The following is a 23969-nucleotide window of genomic DNA, read 5'->3' on the forward strand; positions in this document are numbered from 1 at the left end:
ATACATTACGTTGTTACAGGTGTCAAGCTTATGGGCATGTGGGAGCAGTGTGTAGGAGGGAGGTTCCTAGGTGTGAGAAGTGTGCAGAAGGGCATGTGATAAAGGAATGTGTAGCATTGGGGAAAGTAGTGGTATGTGTTAATTGTAGGGGTGCCCATGGGGCTGGGGATCCGAAATGTCCGGTGGTTGAGGTTTCCAGGGTTAGAGTAGTGCAGAATTTGTCATATGCTGAGGCAGTGACGAAAGTAGAGGAAGATGGGTCAAGGAGGATGGAGTGGTGTGAGTAGTAGATCTGTACCAGTACAGACGGATAAACCAAGAAGTGATATATGTTTCAGTAAGATTGGATTTTTGGCATTTATAGCAATGGTTATCAACTGTACTGCAGGGATGGAACGTAAGTCGAGGTTGTGGTGGCAGCTGCAGAGTGGTATTTGGGTGTGTGAGACTTGACATAAGAAGAGTTACAGGGTGTGTTAAGTGGTGGTGTCCCATCCCTTCAGACTGTTGGCCTGAAGTAGGAATAAATACATTTAAATAGTGGAGTATGGTAGTTAATATATATATATATATATATATATATATATATATATATATATATATATATATATATATATATAGTGAGTGTAGTATTAGATGGTAGAGTATTTGTTGTATTTTCTATTTTTTAAAGCAAAGTATAAGGGAGTTATACTCCAGTCTAGTAGGTGGCGGTAATGCAACATTTATTGGTTACCAACCGCCGTTAAACTTCATGGAAGAAGAATTGCCTCCCCCGACAATATTTGTTTCTCCTCTGGTCAGGACCAGAAAGAAGGAAACGCTTGCTACGTTAGCCAGTTTATCCCAAACCAAAACCGTTTTTGTAGCTACAGTGAGCACTGACTTGACAAGCAAGGGACAACATTGGTTGAGGATTCCATAAACAACTTGAGACATTTGCTAGTATAATATCTCCTTTATACTGCTACAACATAATCTACAGTGATGCCATCCGATAGACCATTCAAACAAAGAAGGTCATTCGGTAAGTAACGTCAGCTGTTGCCAGTTGATAAGCACAGATCTAGCTAGCTAGGCATATTATTTACTGGACTGGCAAGATTGTATTGTTGAAAACAGCTCAACAATGTACTCAGTATTCGTCACTATGAATTTAAGTGTAATGGTAGCTACTTCAAGTAAATTAAAATACATTTGTTGACCACACAGCCAACGTCAGAGAGGCCTTCACTTTGATACTAACGTTAGCATGCTCAAGCTAGCTAGGCTAGTTGATCAGCTAACAACGTCAACAATAAAGGCATCCGCATGCGTTCCAGCCGAAACAGTAGGGTAGAATTTGTACATATATTATTACGACGTTTTGTGACCTTTTGGTTCGTTTTGTACTTCGGTGAATGTTTTTTGGGCTGTTCGGGCACACAACATTTTTTGGAGAGGCAAGCCATAGTTGGGAGCCGAAGTCTACGTCCCTTCGTCAGTGATTGGTCAACAGTAGGGATTCTTCAATAAAGTATTTGTTGTCGTTCAAGGAGAGACAACCCGTTTTCATGAAGAAAAAAAATATTACAAACATCTTAGTTAGATGTAAAATTGTGCGACTAAGATCACTTAGGCAATTAATGACAGATTTCTTGAGTTATCTTAGATTAATTCTGACTATTTTGAGGAAGTTTAAACTGGCTGTGACACTAACTGAAGCATGCTGACGCCTTAACACCAGTTATAACATTTGTAATTTGTTTAAAAAATCATGATTACAAGCAACATGTAACAGCTAGAAGAAAACAACTTCTGCTGACTCATTATCCCCTGTACAAGTGTTATGTGAATTATATTGTAATTTGAGCCATATATGATGATGGGTTGTGGGAAGGGAGGAGTTAAGAGACCATTACATAATCTCAAGAAATGTAACAGAGAATATGCTGCACACTTTGGGCCAATACCCTGAAAAATGCAATAGTGTGTGATTCCGGCGTACAGTTCTGGGCGTTCCTGCCCACTCAAGCATCCCATTGATTCCTGCATGAATGCCTCCCCCCTCGAGCATCCTGTTGGATACTGCATGAACACCCTCCCTCGTTTACACCTTCTTCGCGCTTGTGTGACACTTTTGATATTCTGGGTTTCCCCTAACTGTCTATGTGATTTAAAATGTCAGTCAAAGGGAAAATAAAAGTGTTATCTTAGTTTTTTGGGGGCAAAGGACTGGGAGAATCTCAATTGCATACTCCTCGCCTCGTTCCCAAAACCCATTGGATGAGAAAGCCAGAGTTCCCTCTGACCTCCTCCTCCAATAGGTTTTGAGGGCGAGGAGAGAGGATGTGAAGAGTATGCAATTGAGAGAACTAGCCAACACACTGGTAGACGCAGGGAGAATCTACCGGTGTCGCTCTCGCCTTCTGTGTACCGGAGTCCTGCTAGCTAGCACACAGTGTCCTTCGCTACCGCCTGCTGTGTACCGGAGTCCTGCTAGCTAGCACACAGTGTCCTTCGCTACCACCTGCTGTGTACCGGAGTCCTGCTAGCTAGCACACAGTGTCCTTCGCTACCGCCTGTTGTGTACCGGAGTCCTGCTAGCTAGCACACAGTGTCCTTTGCTACCGCCTGCCGAACACCTGCCCTCGCCGTCGTTAACAGAACTGCGGAAAAACAATGCCCGACAGGCGGGAATGAAATACACTGTCTACCGGTGTGCTCGCTAGCTACCTATCCCACCCACTGTGTACCGCCGGAGTCCTAGCCGTGTCCTTCGCTCCCTCCTGGCGAACACCTGCCCTCGCCATCGTTGGCTGGACTTAGCTAAAGATCTCTACATTACTCCTACTTCATATAAACTTCAGTTTGAGGTTCCTAGAGTCTCCATAGAGCTAAGTAAATCTGCTTTTGGTTTTAATGCACCGTATTGCTGGAACAAAATTCAAAATACATTTCATCTTGATATTCTGGTGCAGTTCAGGAAATTTAAAGTATTGCTTGGGGATTTATTGGTGTACCAGAGTCCTTGCTTAAAAATTGACCAATAGAAGTTTAAAGAGGGTTTCCTGTAGATGCAGGAGTGCCCCAAATTGCGGCCTACAATTGCACCCTTTTCAAAATATTTGCGATACGTATAATGTTTTTATGATTTAAAGGCACAACTAGGGATATTTCCTTCAGATCAATGATCATTTTTGTAATCATACTCAATGGTTCTAGTATTTCTTAGCCTAGTAAATGGCCCATGAGTTTAGAACAACTTTCCCATCCTATCATAACCCAAAATGTATAAACTTGTATAGGCCCTTCAAACTCCACTCTGGACCTCAAGGCCAGTTCCACGAGAAGGGGTTAGCTGCATCCCAATATGGCGAGTGGGTGTGTCGAAAGGAAAGTAGTGGGCGTGTGGAAAGGAGTTGGCGTGTTGAAGCGCTCTGCTATAGGTTAGACGGTTTTGATTGAACTGTGTTTATTCCCCTTCCGTTTCTTACCACACAACTATACTGTGAGAGTTTTGACTTCTGTTTTTAATCCAGTGTCTGAGTCGTATTTCACTATTCGTTTTACACAAATAATTGTAAATGTTCAGTTATAAAACTGACAATTTATTTTTTATTAAAAGTATTTATGATGGGTGTACTGTTACTTAATGCGTGTGCTTACTGTGACTATCACCCTGATATTGGCTACTAGGTAGCTACTTCCCACGCCTTTGCCAGGCAGTAGTGCTTGTCAAGCAGGCGCGAAGGGCACTGTGTCCCGGTATTGCCATTCATGCCCACCCCATTGAGTAGTAGACTGTATGTAGGCTATGTATCAAGGTGACATCTAGATGGTTATCAATATTAGTTATTTCTTGTGTAGGCTGCTATCCTATTTGAAATAAAATCGTGTGAGAGAAATAAATGGCCATGTTAGCTACCGCCGGTGACACGACTGTGATACCCAGTAGGAAGCACTTCAAGTCGGCAGGCAGGCCGATACAACACCGGTGCACAGGTCGCCGGCTTATCGACTCGTACAGCCCAATCAGACACACAAAACGTTATTGAGTGGCAACAAATCTGCCCAATTAGCTGATTGGCTTTCCATACACCCACTCCTTCCGACTCCCACTCGTCCATACTCTGGTCGCCATATTGGGCTGCAGCTACCAATACTTGAGTTCCACTGATTAGAGGGGAACAATGAAAAAATGCAGACACTGATTTAGACCTTGGACACCAGGTGGATACAATTAATTATCAGGTAGAACAGAAAACCATCAGGCTCCGGACCTCATAGGGTGAATACCCCTGGTGTAGGCTATGAATTTGATAGTGGTTACATTTGCCAAGTCCAATCCCTGAGCTTTATGACCAAGTAGTGGGATTACATTTGGTCTGAAACACAAACTCTGGATTGTGCATGGGTGCCATAAAAGATAGCATGATACGTGTATTTGTTTCAGGTCATTCACCTAAATTATTACCCTGTGCAGTGCAACACATAATTGACAGAGAAATCACAACAATCGCAACATGTCCTCTCAATGTCTTACACACGCATTTGCACTGCTGATGTAGGCTATTTCGTGTTTGACTACTGTGGAAAACTATTAGCATTACTGAAACCAGTATGCCTATTTTGAGAACTCTCCGACTATGTTTAGTCATAGCCTATGATTTTCTATATTGATCATGTTTGCAGTTGCACACCCCATATCAAAGAGACTTTTGGCTAGCTCAGGGGTCGCCAACCTTTTTCTAGCATGAGAGCTACTTTAAAAATAATTACTTGTCTTTTTTAAATAGCTTTTAAATAGGCACATTCTTCTCTACCCTGCAACTCGTCCTTGGTGTACAAGATATGTCAATATTCCTGGTAAAATAATGGTTAATAAACAGTATTTGGCATGACAGACAGTTTTCTTTGTTTTATTTTTCCTGGTTTAGATTTGTTCTGTTTTTTACTCTCAATAGAACAATTAGTCATAGAGAAACAACGAAAATTGATTTTCTGAGTCTATGTCGATGCTTAAATCAGAAGACAATTATTTAGGTCTGGGGAAAAAACGAATATGTTTGGATATTCAAACCCCTTTAATTGCACATCTAGCAAGAGGGGAATGTGTCGGTCTAGCGATGTTTCTGTTAGGCCTACTGCTGCAGCACATGTCATGATATTTAGCTAACTCCATGACAGTAGCTAAAGCAAATGGCTATAGCAGCACACAAGTAGCCTGCAAATGCATGCTGGGCCGGGCATGCCCTGCGCTCCTAAATTGAGCAGAAATGGAGCGGGCGAGAAGGCCAACCCTCCAGCCTTTGGAAAATTCACAATGTGCTCCAGTCAAACTGGGGATGCTCCGCTCACATACTCTGATCATGATATAGTTATGTCAGGTAAGCCTACTTTGCAGTTAACGTTTAACTGAGAAGGTTATTGGGGAAAGCATTTGTCTACCCACAAGACTGTTGTCATTAGCATCGCTAACTGGCTACATGGAGTAATAATCAAATGCGTGCAAACAGACCAGGGCAATATTGATGGAAATTAATTGGCAGATGGGTTATGTTACGTTTGGCTTTTTAAGCAAATAGTGGCTAACCACGGGTGGGATAATGTCAATGTGGCTTTGATTGGATAGTATTGCCGGGAGCTGTATGTTTTTGACAGTTTGCGATGGAATAAATGAAAAAATGCACGTACTTTCAGAATTGCTTGGCGAGCTACTCATAGGTGGGCTGCGAGGTAGCTCACGATCTACCTGTTGGAGACTCCTGTAGGCTACCCATTCTGTTTTATCTTCCAACTGATCACAGAGACACCTTTTCATTGGTTGTCTCTTATCTCTATGCAGATCAGTCAATGTTCCTTCCTGTTCCAGACTATGGTGACATCATTTAGATGAGTGCAGCTGCCACTTCTTTGAGGCCGTTAGATGAAGTTTTCCATAGTGCACTTAGTTTTATCACCAGCGACAGGTTTTGCACTCATCGCTGTTTGCTCTATCGGAAAGTAGGTTGGCCCCCATTGATGTTGCGTAGGTTGAAACATTGCATTTTATTCATTTATTAAGCCCTATTGCAAAAACTCTCACATTACCTGACATCTTTACTTACCCATAGAAGTACATGTTACCATACTCGATCACAGGGATGTTTAACTCTGAAAATTCTGTCTGTTGCTACCTTTAGTTGCTATTACATTTACATTTTAGTCATTTATGCACCCCATGTATGGACACATTGGTGCCTCTCGGGCGGTTCAAAATGTTGATCAAGGACCACTTTGCTGTGGAATATGAGTGTATGTAATGCTGTGTTCTCTTGTATTTTATATTAATATATTGTAAAATTGCAAAATACAGTGCTCCCTTGAGAAAGAGACCTTGATCTCAATGGGACTCCCTGTATAAATACATACAAATTCTTATCTGCAGCTGATCGTTGCAAAGAAGTGCATCAAATCCGTGACCAGCACCCCAACAAAATCCCAGTAAGTTACCCTGACACTGCCCTCTATAGAACATAGTCGTGTCCAAAATGATTGGTGCCTTTTGATAAAGATGAGCAAAAAAAGACTGTATAAAATAAATAATACAAATACTGAGGTATATTGTATGCTTTAAAAAAAAAAGGGGGAAATTACATTATTTTATACTAATACAATTTCTCAGAGAAAGAGATTTTGTTTGACAAGTAATACGTAAAAAAAAAAAAAGTGTTGTGGTCAATTATTGGCACCCCTGTTTTCATTAACTTTCAATACCTCACTTTGCGAGGATAACGACACTGAGCCGTTTTCTAAAATGTTTTATGAGATTGGAGAACGCATTGGGAGGGATCTTAGACCATTCCTCCGTACAGAATCTTTATTTTATACTGGATGCTTTGCTCATCTTTATCAAGGGTGCCAATAATTGTGGACCTGACTACATTATATTTGCCCTACTCACCACACACAATACACTTGTCTGTGTGTAGAATTCAGTTGTCTGGCTATTGTTCCTGAAAGCTCTTTTCATATATCAGTAAATTGATTACAGTAAGAGCCTTTCTTGATGTAGTTCACATGATACTCAGACATGCCCACTGCAATTGTCTTGAGTTGTTCAAGGTTGCTCGCAGAGCATTTTGAAGAAGTGGAAGGCTATAGCCAGGAAGCACACTGAATGCTATCTTTTTCGATTAGTATATGGAATATATAAGCCAAAGTCAATGAAGGTTGTGATGAAATATTAATCCAACATATATAATATATAGGGTCTTTAATATATGTGATGTAATATAGTCAGTATTCATTGGTGTTATGATGATGGAATTACATATTATAACTGTTTATCATTGCTTGGTGCTCCCCTACAGGTAATCATTGAGCGGTATAAGGGAGAGAAGCAGCTGCCTGTGTTGGACAAGACAAAGTTTCTTGTCCCAGACCATGTCAACATGAGCGAGTTAGTGAAAATAATCAGGTAAGACCATTGAGTCATGACATAATGAGGTTTGGATTTGATGACATGATGGTAGTCAATGGGCAACAGTCATGGTCACGAAAACCCAGTGTCCCATTAGGCAATCGCTTGGTTGCCTCACACCTCGAACCTGAATGTCTATTTACGGTGAGATCATTTCAACACCTTAAACACTTTGCCTTTCTCTCCCATAATGTAAAGCAGTGTACTGACTGTTCAATTAGTGTGTCCTTTAGTCGGCGCATTCTCTCAAAGTCTGGAAGGGAACTGCGTATGTGCCTGTATCCCCAGTCTCATGTAGACGAGATTGTTTACTTGTCTGGAGTGTGTCACCCAGAGAGGGGGGCGAGCCACATTGTGCCAAGAATTGGTGCACACACTGACCCTGACTTCTGCTGGCAACACTCTTAAACACTCTAGCACCAAAATACACTCTGTTATCATTGGGAGAGACTCTCTTCCTGTCTTGTGCTTGTCTCTTCATATTACAGCCATATCATTGACGTGGGGAGAGAGGGAGTAGACCTTAACTGTTGCAGCACTGCTCTGTGTGGCACCGACTATTGCAGAAAAATACTTAACTAAACCTATGCCATGTTGTGTAGTGTAAATAGTAACAAATTAGTCATTTTACAGTTTCCATGTTGAGTTGTTTAGTAGTCTCTAGACAGACGGGTTGCCTCCCACAATGTACCATTGAGCACAGTTACCTGCACACAATAATACGATTTTTGTCAAACAATTGTTTTACCATTTCCTGCATTCTACACTTTCTTTAAAGGGGGAATCCATATTTATGAACATAGCAATTTTACTTAGGTTCTGCCACAATAAATTATATTGAACTCGAGTACTTGAATTTAAAAAAAGTATATTTTTATAACACACACAAAAAAAAAAGCGCATTTATCTAGGCCTAAATGCCAACAATGTGCAACAAGGCCACATTTTTCATAACCATTACAGATAACAAATCCTAATTGCTAAATTGCCACATGCATTGCATTCGGAAAGTATCCAGACCCCTTGACCTTTTCCACATTTTGTTACGTTACAGCCTTATTCTAAAATGTATTTTTTATTTTTTACTCCCCTCATCAATCTACACACCATACCCCATAATGACAAAGCGAAAACAGGTTTTTAGAAAATGTTTGCTAATTTATAAAAAAAATAATACTAAAATAGCTTATTTACATGAGTATTCATACCCTTTGCTAGGAGACTCGAAATTGATCATCCTTGAGATGTTTCTTCAACTTGATTGGAGTCCACCTGTGGTAAATTCAATTGATTGGACATTATTTGGAAAGGCACACATCTGTCTGTATAATGTCCCACAGTTGACAGTGCATGTCAGCGTAAAAACCAAGCCGTGAGGTCAAAGGAATTGCCCATAGAGCTTCAAAACAGGATTGTGGGAGGGCACAGATCTGGGGAAGGGTACCAAAAAATGTCTGCAGCATTGAAGGTCCCCTGAAAACAGTGGCCTCCATCATTCTTAAATGGAAGAAGTTTGGAACCACCAATACTCTTCCTAGAGCTGGCCACCTGACCAAACTGAGCAATCGGGGGAGAAGGGCCTTGGTCAGGGAGGTGACCAAAAACCTGATGGTCACTCTGACAGAGCTCCAGAGCTCCTCTGTGGAGATGGGAGAACCTTCCAGAAGGACAACCATCTCTGCAGCACTCCACCATTCATAACTTTATGGTAGTGGCCCGACAGAAGCCACTCTTCAGTAAAAGGCAAATGACAGCCCGCTTGGAGTTTGCCAAAAGGCACCTAAAGGACTGTCAGACCATGAGAAACAAGATTCTCTGGTCTGATGAAACCAAGATTGAACTCTTTGGCCTGAATGCCAAGTGTCATGTCTGGAGGAAACCTGGCCCCATCCTTACGTTGAAGCATGGTGGTGGTGGCAGCATCATGCTGTGGGGATGTTTTTCAGCGGCATGGACCGGAAGACTAGTCAAGATCGAGGGAAAGATGAACGGAGCAAAGTACGGAGAGATCCTTGATGAAAACCTGCTCCAGAGCGCTCAGGACCTCAGACTGGGGCGATGGTTCACCTTCCAACAGGACAACGACCCTAAGCACACAGCCAAGACAATGCAAGAGTGGCTTCGGGACAAGTGTCTGAATGTCCTTGAGTGGCCCAGCCAGAGCCCAGACTTGAACCTGATCGAACATCTCTGGAGAGACTTGAAAATGGCTGTGCAGTAACGCTCCCCATCCAACCTGACAGAGCTTGAGAGGATCTGCAGAGAAGAATGGGAGAAACTCCCCAAAGACAGGTGTGCCAAGCTTGTAGCGTCATACCCAAGAAGACTCGAGGCTGTAAGCGCTGCCAAAGGTGCTTCAACAAAGTACTGAGTAAAGGGTCTGAATACTTATGTAAATGTGATATTTCAGTTTTGTATTTGTAATACATTTACAAACATTTCTAAAAACCTGTTTTTGCTATGTCATTTAAGGGGTATTGTGTGTACATTTGATGAGGGGAAAAAAACGATTTAATCAATTTCGCTGTAACGTAACAAAATGTGGAAGAAGTCAAGGGGTCTGAATACTTTCCGAATGATACACCCATCTAGTACCGGATCAGACCACCCTTTGCATCCAGAACAGCCTGAATTCTTCAGGACATGGATTCTACAAGGTGTCGGAAACGTTCCACAGGGATGTTGGTCCATGCTGACGCTATGGCATCACGCAGTTGCTGCAGATTGGACGGTGGTACATTCATGCTGCGAATAGCCCATTCCATCTCATCCCAATTGGTATCAAGGGACCTAACGTGTGCCAGGAAAACATTCCCAATTCCCATTTTTAGCTGATAGGAGTGGAACTCGGTGTCGTCGTCTGCTGCAATAGCCCATCCGTGACAAGGATTAACGAGTTGTGCGTTCTGAGATGCCGTTCCGGGAAACCACTGTTGTACTGAGCCGTTATTTGTCTGTTTGTGGTCCGCTTGCATGATTCTTGCCATTCTCCTTCGAGCTCTCTCATCAACGAGCTGTTTTCGCCCACAACACTGCCGCTGACTGGATGTTTTTGGTTTGTTGCACCATTCTCAGTAAACCTTAGACAATGTTGTGTGTGTGAAAAGCCCAGGACGGCGGCCGTTTCAGAGATACTGGAACCGGCATGCCTGGCATCGACGATCATACCACATTCAAAGGTCACTCATTTTGCCCACTCGAACGTTCAATCGAACAGTAACTGGATGCCTGTCTGCCTGCTTTGTATAGCAAGCCACGGCTATATGACTCACTGTATGTAGGAGCGATCCATTTTCGTGAAAGGGGTGATTCAGTCAATAAAAAATGAGTGCCATTTAAGATTGATTTATTGAAACCGTAATAATATATCGTGGCACACAATCTTCAAAAAGCCAGTAACCTCAGCAGCGGAGCTTGCTTGTAGAAGCCTATGGCTGTGCAATGGCATGGCCTTGTTTTATTAATTTAGCAAACAAGATGTTCTTATTTCCAGAGGCCTTATCACAGTCAAGACGCACCTGTTTTATAGTAAGAAACATAATGTAATATAACAGAATAAAATATAACAATCTTTTTCCAAATGAAAAGTTTGCAGTGCATAGTGATGCGCAATCTAGTGTCTGGTATAGTTATTCTCAAATAGTGATAATTTGAAACTTGGCTCAATTTGGCGAGTTCAAAGACAATTTTTTTCAGGGTTTGTATTTGTATTTATTATGGATCCCCGTTAGCTGCTGCCAAGGCAGCAACTACTCTTCCTGGGGTCCAGCAGAATTAAGGCAGTTATACAATTTTAAAAACATTACAATAAATTCATAACAGATTTCACTACACACTAAGTGTGTGTCCTCAGGCCCCTACTCCACTACCACATATCTACAACACAAAATCCATGTGTGTGTGTGTATGCATGTGTTGCTTCACAGTTCCCGCTGTTCCATAAGGTGTATTTTTTTAATCCGTTTTTTAAATCGGATTCTGCTGCTTGCATCAGTTACCTGATGTGGAATAGAGTTCCATGTAGTCATGGCTCTATGTAGTACTGTGTGCCTCCCATGGTCTGTTCTGGACTTGGACTGTGAAGAGACCTCTGGTGGCATGTCTTGTGGGGTATGCATGGGTGTCTGAGCTGTGTGTTAGTTATTTAAACAGATAGCTCGGTGCTTTCAACATACCTCTCACAAATACAAGTAGTGATGAAGTCAGTCGCTCCCTCACTTTGAGCCTGGAGAGATTGACATGCATTGGGTTACAAACCCAAATCTGTCTTTATGATATACAGACGTTCAATTTAGTTTAATCTGCCTGTTCTTTCGAATTTTCTAAATGAACAATTCCACATTGAACACTGCATGGTGATGAATTACAGCAACATCTGTTTGGTGAGTAAGCTTAGGCTTAAAAAATACTCTTGATCAAACTTAATGTTTTGGCATATTTTCAGTGTGGAAAGCTGTTTTATGGGGGTTATAGCTTAGCCCGAGGCTAACCAATTCTAAATGGAACTAGCAGTTCACAAAGTAGGCTAAGCGGAAAATGGACGGGACGCAATTATTCCAAAACTGCAGGTTGTTGTTGGAACACACATTTTCCTACTTCAATCAACCAGTCCATTTTGAATTTCTGATGAAACTGTCGTCATTTGGCAAGTAATGTAACTTGTGTGTCCCATCAGTTAAGTTTTGATAGGCATGTATTTCTGTAGGCCTAATGTGAGCTTGTGTGCGCACTCAGGATGCGGGTGTAGAGGGAGCGGTCGGATTGCAATTGAGTGAGAGACATGGAGGGGAAAGGGAATTTGGGGAGAGAACTGCGTGATGCGTGGCTTAGTTTATTTTTTGTTGAGCCCCGCAAATGCACATGTAGGTCGCTAACATATTGGCAAAATTATTTGTTAAAATTATTTTAACATATTGAACCATGCATATAGCCTATTCATGGTCTACACTGAGTGCTCTTTCCATGACCAAGAACTGCAACGATGCTGGGTTTTTCATTCTCAACAGTTTCCTTTGTGTGTATCAAGAATGGTCCTCCAGCCAACTGTGGGAGGCGTTGGAGTCAACATGGGCCATGAGTCGACTGTGGAAGGCTTTCGACACCTTGTAGAGTCCTTTCACCGACGAATTGAGGCTGTTCTGAAGGCAAGGGAGTGGTGCAACTCAATATTAGGAAGGTGTTTTGTACACTCAGTGTATATTATCATGTATGCTATTAGCAATAAGCATCATCACCTGTAGCCCAGCTTATGCAGACTTTAACCAGGGAGACTTAAAACCATTCTACCGCACTTCTACCAACACGTCTCCTGCGCCACTAGGTGCGCTAAAACTCAACCACTTTTATTCTACCCACAGAAACGCATATAAGGCCCTCCCTTGTCCTCCCTTCTGCAAATCTGACCACGACTCTATTCTCCTGTTTCCTGTTTACAAACAAAAGATCAAACCGGAAGTATCAGTGACGCGCTCAGTACGGAAGTGCTCCTATGAAGCAGATGGAAGGCTACAAGACTTTTTTGCTAATACAGACTGGGATATGTTCCGGGATTCATCCAATAGCATTGAGGAGTTTACCACATCAGTCACAGGCTTCATCAATAAGTGCATAGACGATGTTGTCCCTAAAGTGAGTACACAAACCAGAAACCATGGAGTACAGTATCCGCGCTGGGCTAAAGGCTAGAGCTACCGCTTACAAGGAATGGGACCCGGAAGTGGACGCATGCAAGAAAACCCGCTACGACCTCCGAGACATAAAACATGCAAAAAGACAATATAAAAGGGAGGTGGAATCCTATTACACTGGCTCCAACGCTCGTCCAACGCTCGTCCAAGTCAAAAAGTGCAGTCGTTTTGAGACCTTCCTCACTGACTGCTCCACGTGTCTCACCACTGAGGTTAGAGTCTAGATGAAAACCAAGATACTTGGTTGTTGTTACCACTGGTATTTCCTGTCCTAGGATTAGTGGTGCAGGTTGTGGATGGTCTCTAGAAAAACATATCCGAATTTTCAGACTTTTTCCCATACAGGAGCATGTTGGACGTGGCCCACTCTTCCAGCTGCTTTGCCTCCAAACCCATGGAAGTGTCCTCTTGGATGCTGGGTAATGGTATGGCTCGGGACAGCCCTACATCATCTGCATACCCAGTGTCACTGAAGACAACTTTTCGGGTGGACATGTGAAGGATAAACAGATGGTGAAGCCACGCCCCCTTGTGGCACACCAAGGTGACCTCTGACCAAGGGCTAAATGTGCCATTTGCCATCACCCTCTGCCTTCTTACGGTGGTATAGCTGTGGAGCCAGGCTAGTAACCTTGGACACTGCTTAAAGTGGTCCTATGGACAGATACTCCAATCTCCGCTGTGGAGCTTTGCAGCTCCTTCAGGGTCATCTTTGGTCTATTTGTTGCCTCTGATTAATGCCCTCCTTGCCTGGTCCGTGAGTTTTGGTGGGCGGCCCTCTCTTGGCAGGTTTGTTGTGGTGCCATATTCTTTCAATTTTTTAATAATGGATTTAATGGTGCTCCGTGGGATGTTCAAAGTTTCGGATATTTCTTTGTAACCCAACCCTAATCTGTACTTCTCCACAACTTTGTCCCTGACCTGTTTGGAGAGCTCCTTGGTCTTCATGGTGCCGCTTGCTTGGTGGTGCCCCTTGCTTGGTGGTGCCCCTTGCTTAGTGGTTTGCAGACTCTGGGGCCTTTCAGGACAGGTGTGTGTGTGTGTGTGTATATATATACTGAGATCATGTGACACTTAGATTGCACACAGGTGGACTTTATTTAACTAATTATGTGACTTTTGAAGGTAATTGGTTGCACCAGATCTTATTTAGGGGCTTCATAGCAAAGGGGGTGAATACATATGCACGCACCACTTTTCCGTTATTCTTTTTTTTTTAAACAAGTTATTTTTTTCATTTCACTTCACCAATTTGGACTATTTTGTGTATGTCCATTACATGAAATCCAAAAAATCCATTTAAATTACAAGTTGTAATGAAAAAAAATAGGAAAAACGCCAAGGGGGGATGAATACTTTTGCAAGGCACTGTAATTTACATTAACAATTTTACAGCTTTTGGCAGCGATTACAGCATTGTGTCTTTCTGGTTAAGTCTAAGTGCTTTCCACACCTGGATTGTGCAACATTTGCCAATTTTATTATTTTCAGAATTCTTCAAGCTCTGTCAACTCGGTGGTTGATCATTGCTAGACAACTATTCTCAGGTCTTGCCATAGATTTTCAAATAGATTTCAAATAAATAGAAGTCAAAACTCCCAGTGTCTGGTGGAAAGCAGACTGAACCAGGTTTTCCTCTAGGATTTTGCCTCTGCTTAGCTCCATTCTGTTTTATTTTTATCCTGAAAAACTCCCCCAGTCCTTAACAATTACTGCACACTCATGACATGATCGTAATTTTCGGCGCAACCTGTCCACCCGAAATGAAAAGCAGCCACTGCTGTCGGAAGTCTTCGTTCTTTGGAAAATAGTGTGACGTTAAATTAACACAATGGCATCCAGTCACAACAGTGTGCTTTTACCGGCATGCTGGTATGTAGCTTGCCAGCTAAAAGTCACAACACAGATGAAAAGGGGTAGTTATCAGTATCGTTTTGCCACGTTCTGCTTGAGCTATTTTACGGTTTGTAAGCAAAGGCGTATGATGCGCACATGTGATGACAGTTTTAAGGCATTACATTACATGAACTGAAATCAGAAGATTTCAGAAATTTTCCATACGCACAAAAAATGTGTTTCTCACAAATGTTGTGCACAAATGTGTTTACATCCCTGTTTGTGAGCATTTCTCTGTTGCCAAGATAATCCATCCACCTGACAGGTGTGGCATATCAATAAGATGATTAAACAGCATGATCATTACACAGGTGCACCTTGTGCTGGGGACAATAAAAGGCCACTCTAAAATGTGCAGTTTTGTCACACAACACAATGCCACAGATGTCTCAAGTTTTGAGGGAGCGTGCATTTGGCATGCTGACTGCAAGAATGTCCAGCAGAGTTGTTGTCAGAGAGTGTATTGGTAATTTCTCTACCGTAAGCTGCCTCCGTCATTTTAGAGAATTTGGCAGTACTTCCAACTGGCCTCACAACTGCAGACCACGATTAACCATGCCAGCCCAGGACCTCCACATCCGGCTTCTTCACCTGCGGGATCGTCTGAGACCAGCCACCCGGAGAGCTGATGAAACTGTGGGTTTGCACAACTGAAGAATTTCTGCACAAACTGTCAGAAACCGTCTCATGGACGCTCATCTGCGTGCTCGTTGTCCTCACCAAGGTATTGACCTGACTGCAGTTTGCCGTCGTAACTGACTTCAGTGGGCAAATGCTCACCTTCGATGGCCACTGGCACGCTGGAGAAGTGTTTCAACTGTACCGGGTAGATTGCAGTATGGCATCGTTTGGGCGAGTGGTTTGCTGATGTCAACGTTGTGAACAGAGTGCCCCATGGTGGCGGTGGGTTTATGGTATGGGCAGGCATAAGCTGTGGTCAACGAACACAATTGCATTTTATCAATGGCAATTTGAATGCACAGAGATACCGTGACGCGATCCTGAGGCCCATTGTCGTGCCATTCATCCGCCGCCATCACCTCATGTTTCAGCATGATTATGCACGGCCCCATGTCGCAAGGATCTGTGCATAATTCCTGGAAGCTGAAAATGTCCCAGTTTTCCATGGCTTGCATACTCACCAAGACATGTCACCCATTGATAATTTTTTGGGATGCTCTGGATCAAATTGTATGACTGTGTTCCAGTTCCCGCCATTATCCAGGAACTTCGCACAGCAATTGAAGAGGAGTGGGACAACATTCCACAGGCCACAATCAACAGCCTGATCAACTCTATGCGAAGGAGAAGTGTCACGCTGCATGAGGCAAAAGGTGGTCACACCAGATTCTGACTGGTTTTCTGATGCACGCCCCTAGCTTTTTTTAAAAACATATGTATATCTGTATTCCCAGTTATGTGAGGTCAATAGATTAGGGCCTAATTTATTTATTTCAATTGACTGGGTGCCAATAATTCTAACCTGTATCTTTTTAAGAAAATAAATATTTATTGTTCTCTGAGCAATTGTATTAGTATAAAAATGGAATTTTCCAAATGTTTTGAACATACACTATAGTTCAGTATTTGTATTTATGTTGGTCTTTTTTGCTGATCTTTATCAAGGGTGCCATAATTTCGGACCTCACTGTAGTGCCTTCAGAAAGTATTTACACCCCTTGACTATTTCCACATTTTGTTGTTACAGACCGAATTTAAAATGTATTAAATTGAGATTTTGTCACAGGCATACCCTCAATACCCCATAATGTCAATGTGGAGTTGTTTTTTGACATTTTTACAAATGAAAAGCTGAGGGCCTCTGAGTGGCGCAGCGGTCTAAGGCACTGTATCGCAGTAGTAGAGGAGTTACTACAGACCCGTGTTCATTCCCGGGCTGTGCCACAACCGGCTGTGGCCGGGAGTCCCACAGGACGGCGCACAATTGGCCCAGCATTGTCCAGGTTAGGGGAGGGTTTGGCCGGGGGGGCTTTACTTAGCTCATCGCGCCATAGCAAGTCCTTGTGGCGGGCCAGGTGCCTGCAGGCTGACCCCGGTCGCCAGGTGAACGGTGTTTCCTCCGACACATTGGTGCGGCTGGCTTCCGGGTTAAGCTGGCAGGTGTTAAGGAGCGCGGCTAGGCGTTTTATGTTTTGGAGGACGCATGTCTCTCCCGAGCCCGTTGGGCAGTTGCATTGATGAGACAAGATCGAAATTGGGGAGACATTTTTTTTTTTCCAATACTGAAATATCTTTAGTCAGTAAGTATTCAACCCCTATATGGCAAGCCTAAATACACTGAACAAAAATATAAACGCAACATGAAACAATTTGAAAATATTTTTGTGAGTTAATAAGGAAATCAGTCAATTGAAATAAATAAATTAGGCCCTAATCGATGGATTTCACATAACTGGGAATACCTTTTTAAAAAAGGTAGTGGTGTGGATCAGAAAACCAGTCAGTATCTGGGGTGACCACTATTTGCCTCATGCAGCATAGAGTTGATCAGGCGGTTGATTGTGGCCTGTGGAATGTTGTCCCACTCTTCAATGGCTGTGCAAAGTTTCTGGATATTGGCGGGAACTCGAACACAGCTGGTCTGAGACGATCCCGTAAGTGAAGAAGCTTGATGTAGAGATCCTGGGCTGGCATAGTTACACGTGGTCTGCGGTTGTGAAGCCAGTTGGACGCACTGCCAAATTCTCTAAAATGACGTTGGTAGAGAAATGAACATTAAATTATCTCACAACAGCTCTGGTGGACATTCCTGCAGTCATAATGCCAATTGCACGCTCCCTCAAAACTTGAGACATCTGTGGCGTTGTTGTGTGACACAATTGCTCATTTTAGTGGCACAAGGTGCACCTGTGTAATGATCATGCTGTTTTAATCAGCTTCTTGATATGCCACACCTGTCAGGTGGATGGATTATTTTGGCAAAGGAGAAATGCTCACTAAAGGGATGTAAACAAATTTGTGCACAAAATTTGAGAGAAATAAGGTTTTTGTACATATGGAAAATTTCTGGGATCTTTTTTTATTTCAACTCATGAAACATGGGACCAACATGTTACATGTTGTGTTCATATTTTTGTTCAATATAGTAAAATCAGGTTTGTTTCAATATAATTCTAACTTTTGTTTAGCAGTGTTGTGGACTCGAGTCACGACATGGAACTTGAGTGTGACTCGAGTCACATTTGATGACTTGAGCCTCGATTAGAAAATGAAATGACTTGGAGCCTCAAGACTCGGGACTCGACTGACATGAGACTGATGACTTGAAATTATCTGGCCAGGTTTTGTAATGTTTTGTCGCTTTGTGGTACAGCGTCTCAATGGATTACTCTCCACGCAGTTGCCGTAGCATCGCCCTTCCAAAATAAACGTCCAACAGATTGGCTAGTGAAACACACACTCGGCCCTCTGATTGGAACAGCAAACTGTCATCCAACACAGATCGGGTGAGCTAGCGAACAGATTGCTGATTTGCTGTACAGCTATAGGATCGGGTACAGTACAAACGTCATTGTAGGGAGAGGGGATTGCCATAATAAATAAATATGCAGCTCCAAAAATGGATTGGTGATCAAGAATATTAACTATTTTCTTTGCCAACTCACCAGCAATGGGGCACCAAGCAACAATTACTAGCATATGCCTACTGTTCTTTTGGTATGTCAAAATTGCTTGAAATAATAATTAATAATTAATTTGCTTATGAAGCTTGCGTTTGAAATTTGAAATTAATTATTACTTTGGCGAAGACGCACCATAGGCACGTTTCTTCACTTGCGCTCTCCAAACTCCCGCCAGTGGAGAGTGCTTTGTTCTCTTGTTGAAATGTTTGCTGTTGTTTTTCACACGTGTAAATGCATATGTGGTAAATCTATATTCCCTCTAATCCTACAATAATTGCTAGCATTTCATCCGTAAACCGTTTATTGCAACTTAGACATTTCTGAGTAAGTTTATTTAATTAAATGTATGGTTTCCTTTGTTCATATTTCCCGGGTTATGTCGGAGTGCTGTGTGTCTGTGTCCTATGTCTCTGTCATTCTGGTTGTGCGTAATAGGAGTGTGCAAGCCTCTGTGTGCATAGAAATAGGCTTTGTGGCCTGCGCGCCACGCTTTGGCGTCAGTACATCGAATAAGAGAAAATTGTTCCATGTATTTTTATTTATTTTTTTATTTTTAGTCATTTAGCAGACGCTCTTATCCAGAGCGACTTACAGGAGCAATTAGGGTTAAGTGCCTTGCTCAAGGGCACATCGACAGATTTTTCACCTAGTCGGCTCGGGGATTAGAACCAGCGACCTTTCGGTTACTGGCACTATGCTCTTAACCACTAAGCTACCTGCCGCCCATGTGAAGAAATGTCATTAATAATCATTAAGTCTGATTAAGACGAATGTAACAATGGATGTGGAAATTGCCTTTTTATATTGAAGAACCAGTTTATTGGTTGTAATTGCCAATTGGGTAATTGTATGGTCCTGGGAGGGGAGAAGTGCTTATATGTACCTGTTTGAGCTCCTGTTAGACAGATTTGGTTTTTCAAGGGGAGGCTGTGCAGTCTTGCTCTCTACCTGTGTCCATTCAGATAGGACAGGTTACAGGGATAGTTCACCTAGATTACAAAATGACACATTGGTTTCCAGTCTATGGATAATGTATGATAGCAATTCATCCTTTGGTTTAGTTTCCATGGCACTGTTTCTAACGTTTTAGCATTTGTGGCACAAATCCCATTCAAGTAATGGGAGCGATATTAGAAATGTTTGCGCATCATGTACAAATCATCAAAGGATCTCAAATTGACTGTGAATCTCAGTCACTTATAGATTATTTGAACATGATGCTCGAAAAATGCTAATATCGGTCCCATGACTTGAATGGGATCTGTGCCACAAATGCTAAAACGTTAGCATGTGAAAACAGTCCCAGGGAAACCAAACCAAAGCATGGATTGCTGTCATACCCTGTCCATAGACTGCTTACAGGTTAAGGAAACAATATTTTATTTTGAAATTTGGTGGAACTATCACTTTAAGCCTGATACAGAGGCTTCTTTTAGGCAATTGCCTGTGTATATTTTGTATGTTATGGCACTTTCACCATTGGATCACCAAGACCTGTAAATAAATCTACACTGAGCACGTCAACTTGCCTTGCTTTGTGCTGATTTCATGCCCGTTACCATTGCTACAAGGTCCTTATTTTACAATTACATAATCAAAATGTGTTGTAGACAAAATAATAAAGGGCTGTCTGGTAGCCTCAGTAAATAGACAAAGATTTGTAGTTGAACTCAAGACTCAAGACCGTTCTATTTGGGACTCGACTTGAGACTCTGACCTTTTGACTTGACTTTCTTGTGACTCGAACAATAGTGACTTGGTCCCACCTCCTTTGTTCAGTCTGTTACACAAACTAACAATCACGGTACCTATAATTTTAATTCAGTGCATCTATTGCTAATTGTTGAATCCTCAATAAAGCGATGCCCTGATGCTTGTTATTGACCCGCTGCTTTAAGGTAGACATTTAATCTGATGCCAATTATAGTAATGCTATTTGTGGGGTTGTAAACTTGCTTGCATGAAATGCTTGCCTCTACTCAGAATAAACAACCCTGCAACACCTCCAGGTGGTTCAAGCTAAAAGATGGGTCATATTCATTAGGCACCAAATGGACTGAAACAGGGAAGGACTACCTGTACTTGTTGAATAACAACTGCTTGTTTTCATTTTACTACAGTGTGCCCTAATGATTGTGACCATGGTTTAGTGACCAGCCCTGACCCCCAGTATCCCCATTCCCTTCCAGGCGCCGGCTGCAGCTCAACCCCACGCAGGCCTTCTTCCTCCTGGTCAACCAGCACAGCATGGTGAGCGTCTCCACGCCCATCTCCGAGATCTACGAGCAGGAGCACGACGAGGACGGCTTTCTCTACATGGTTTACGCCTCTCAGGAGACCTTTGGCTGCTAGGGAGAGAGGGAAGTCTGGTCAAAGAGAGAAGGGTGAGATAGAGGGAGGCACGGGGGTACAGAGGCGAGGTTGGGTAGAGTTAGGTCTCACCCAGCTGTGTTTTTTTTCTGTCTTGCCCCCCCCTGGATAATTTGAGTTCCCTTAAGGGTAATTAAACAGACAACACCACGTCTTTTCATGACACTAGTAGTTAAACAGGAACGCTATGTGCAACATCCCCTTCCTCTTTCCCCCCCCTTATTAAAACTACCATCCCCGGTGGAAGTACATTTATATTAGTCTTTTTTTCTTTAGCCATAGGCTAGTGATCTTGGCCCCTTTGGTTTTGATTTTATAGTTTATTATTTTATCTCTAACTGGGACCTGGTTTTTCAGATAGAGTAGAACTTTGTTAGTGTTTTGTTTTTAGGTTTTCATTGTCTGTGTTTTATAACATACCTTTCTACTTAAGTGGTCATAGGTGTTATTGCCTAAACCAATGGTTTGTGTCTTGAGTTTTCCCCAATATTGACACAGCTTACCCACCGGTACATGTGTCTATTTGCCAACAGTGGAAGTGAATTAACTACACAACAAGACATGCAATTGCTCTACCATAGGCTAAGCCTAAATCTGCTAGAGCATAGGGTAATTTAGGTTGTTCTCCGCTCTCTCTCCATTTTCAAGTACTGTTTTAATAATCAATCAGATGAATCAAATGAGTTTGTGTGTCACCTTTGAATGGTAAGTAGTCTTTGATAGCTGACTGGCTCCATGAGCAAGATGACCATCCGTACAGTCATATAACAGGTAATGTTGGGAATGTGTGTTGTGATATAGGCTAGTGCTTAGAATTGAGTAGTGGAAACTGATGTATAACGTAGAAATAAATACGCTTCTTTGCACATATACGTTTATACTATTATAATAAGTATTGAATAGAAATAAATGACTGTATAACACCTTTTATTCTTTTTGTATCTGATATTCTGTCCTTTAGAACACTGTTCTGTACGTATGCCTTTGGTAAAATGACATTTGAAACTATGGGTTTGTGATGCACTACCTTGCATGTTTTTCAGTTTAATTTTTTTATATATATAGATTTACGCAATAGATATAATTATTTTAAGTTTATTAAAACATTTCTTTTTAGAATTGTTTCCAAACCAAAAACTGAAATAAGTGTATATGTATGTTTGAAACACAATTGTGTGTGTATAAACCATAAAAAATTATCAATAGTTGTGTGTTCATTTAAATTCCTCAATTGTAACTAATTCAAGGAGTATAGCATCACTTCAAATTAGTTTTAAGCATTCGCTAATAAAGCAATTAGGAAATTACATTAATGGTTCTAGTAGTAGTTAACAGGTGTCAATGTTCAGTACAAATTAGGGACAAACAATACCAGCCTTCATATTACTGATAATCTGGGCAGATGTAGAAATTAGCATAAAAGCAGCACCATAACCAGGGGCGGATTGTATGGTGAGCAGTCAGTCAAAATAATTGAAACTGGAGGTGCGCCAGTGTGTTTATGCTTGTTGAAAGTAAATTCCGATGGATATCAGACTTTTTGTTTGTTATGCTATATGGACAGTCACTATCATTGCCAAGAATGCATTTTGTCCCAAATGTCAATATTGGTGCATCTCTTTGTGTCCTTAGGTTTTTTGAAAGACTCTTTAAATCCCATGTATTATTATGTGTATACTCACTAATTGCTTGGTGTTAAGGATTGTGCTACATGTATAGGTAACAAGGTACATACAATGAGTGCACAAAACATTAGGAACACCTGCTCTTTCCATGACAGACTGAAAAGGTGAAAGCTATGATCCCTTATTGATGTCACTTGTTAAATCCACTTCAATCAGTGTAGATGAAGGGGAGGAGACCGGTAAAAAAAAATATTTTTAAGCCTGGAGACAATTGAGACATGGATTGTGTATGTGTGCCATTCAGAGGGTGAATGGGCAAGACAAATGATTGAAGTGCCTTTGAACGGGGTATGGTAGTAGGTGCCAGACGCACCGGTTTGTGTGTCAAGAACTGTAACGCTTCTGGGTTTTTCACACTCAACAGTTTCCCCTGTGTATCAAGAATGGTCCACCACCCAAAGGACATCGAGCCAACTTGACACAACTGTGGGAAGCATTGGAGTCAACATGGGCTGCTAGCTATACCTATGGAACACTTTTGTAGAGTGCATGCCCCGGCCAATTTAAGCTGTATTGGGAGTAAAAGTGGGTGCAACTCAATATTAGGAAGGTGTTTATAATGTTTTTACACTCCGTGTATAATATACTGTATAGTGCTCAGGTAATTCTTCCCATTCCTACTATTTCATAGCGTTATCATTAAACTGCTACAGCTAACCATGTTCCCAGCCTTATCTTGTGACCATAAAGTTGAAATCCACTGTTAGCTTTTACTGTTAGCCCAATTGGGAAGCCCACTGTGCTAAGCTTGTCCAGTGCTAATACTTCAGATACCATAAATATGGATAACCCAGCTGTTTTCAAATTGTGTAGAGGGCTTGGGCTGCGTGGTTTCCGTTAGCCGGCAATTGCCGGCTTTTGGCCAAAAAACAACAAATGGAAAAGCCGATTAACAATACAACTGTTGCCGACCAGAATGACCTGGAGAAAAATAAAATCCCATTGCAAACTAATGCTTTTTATTCATTGATGGAAATACCAGTCAATAGAAATCCATTTGACCGTCATGGTTATCGGTCTATAGGTTAATTTGTATAATTTATTGGAAATAAATTGACCTGTATTTTCCTTATCATGTATCTTATTTATCAAACAAAACTATCACAGCGCACAGCATACAGAGGCTATTTTGAGCAGGATTTCTCATGCAGCTCCTCAGCTGGTTGCTTCTGGAGTAAAACGTGCTTTTATACACCCATTCATTGCTCAACAATTCTAAATGCAATCACATATTAAAAAACTG

At 41.9% G+C, this 23969-nt stretch overlaps 1 protein-coding gene across 1 annotated transcript; it reads left to right on the top strand.

Annotated features, from left to right (window-relative positions):
• The first annotated feature begins 770 nt into the window (after positions 1-770).
• map1lc3a (microtubule-associated protein 1 light chain 3 alpha) lies at positions 771-22240 on the top strand. The gene is made up of 4 exons (XM_045223968.1): positions 771-1027; positions 6410-6465; positions 7335-7441; positions 20861-22240. Exons 1-4 carry the CDS (start codon positions 988-990, stop codon positions 21021-21023), a joined length of 366 nt encoding a protein of 121 aa, XP_045079903.1. The 5' UTR covers positions 771-987; the 3' UTR covers positions 21024-22240.
• Positions 22241-23969: the final 1729 nt, after the last annotated feature.

The sequence above is a fragment of the Coregonus clupeaformis genome, chromosome 12, assembly GCF_020615455.1.
Source record: "Coregonus clupeaformis isolate EN_2021a chromosome 12, ASM2061545v1, whole genome shotgun sequence".
Classification (NCBI taxonomy): domain Eukaryota; kingdom Metazoa; phylum Chordata; class Actinopteri; order Salmoniformes; family Salmonidae; genus Coregonus; species Coregonus clupeaformis.

Excerpts from the sequence above, each read along its gene's own strand:
- map1lc3a (XM_045223968.1), top strand. The coding sequence starts at position 988 with ATGCCATCCGATAGACCATTCAAACAAAGAAGGTCATTCG. Across the intron at positions 1,028-6,409 it reads CAAACAAAGAAGGTCATTCG|CTGATCGTTGCAAAGAAGTG; the intron begins GTAAGTAACGTC and ends TCTTATCTGCAG. Across the intron at positions 6,466-7,334 it reads AGCACCCCAACAAAATCCCA|GTAATCATTGAGCGGTATAA; the intron begins GTAAGTTACCCT and ends GCTCCCCTACAG.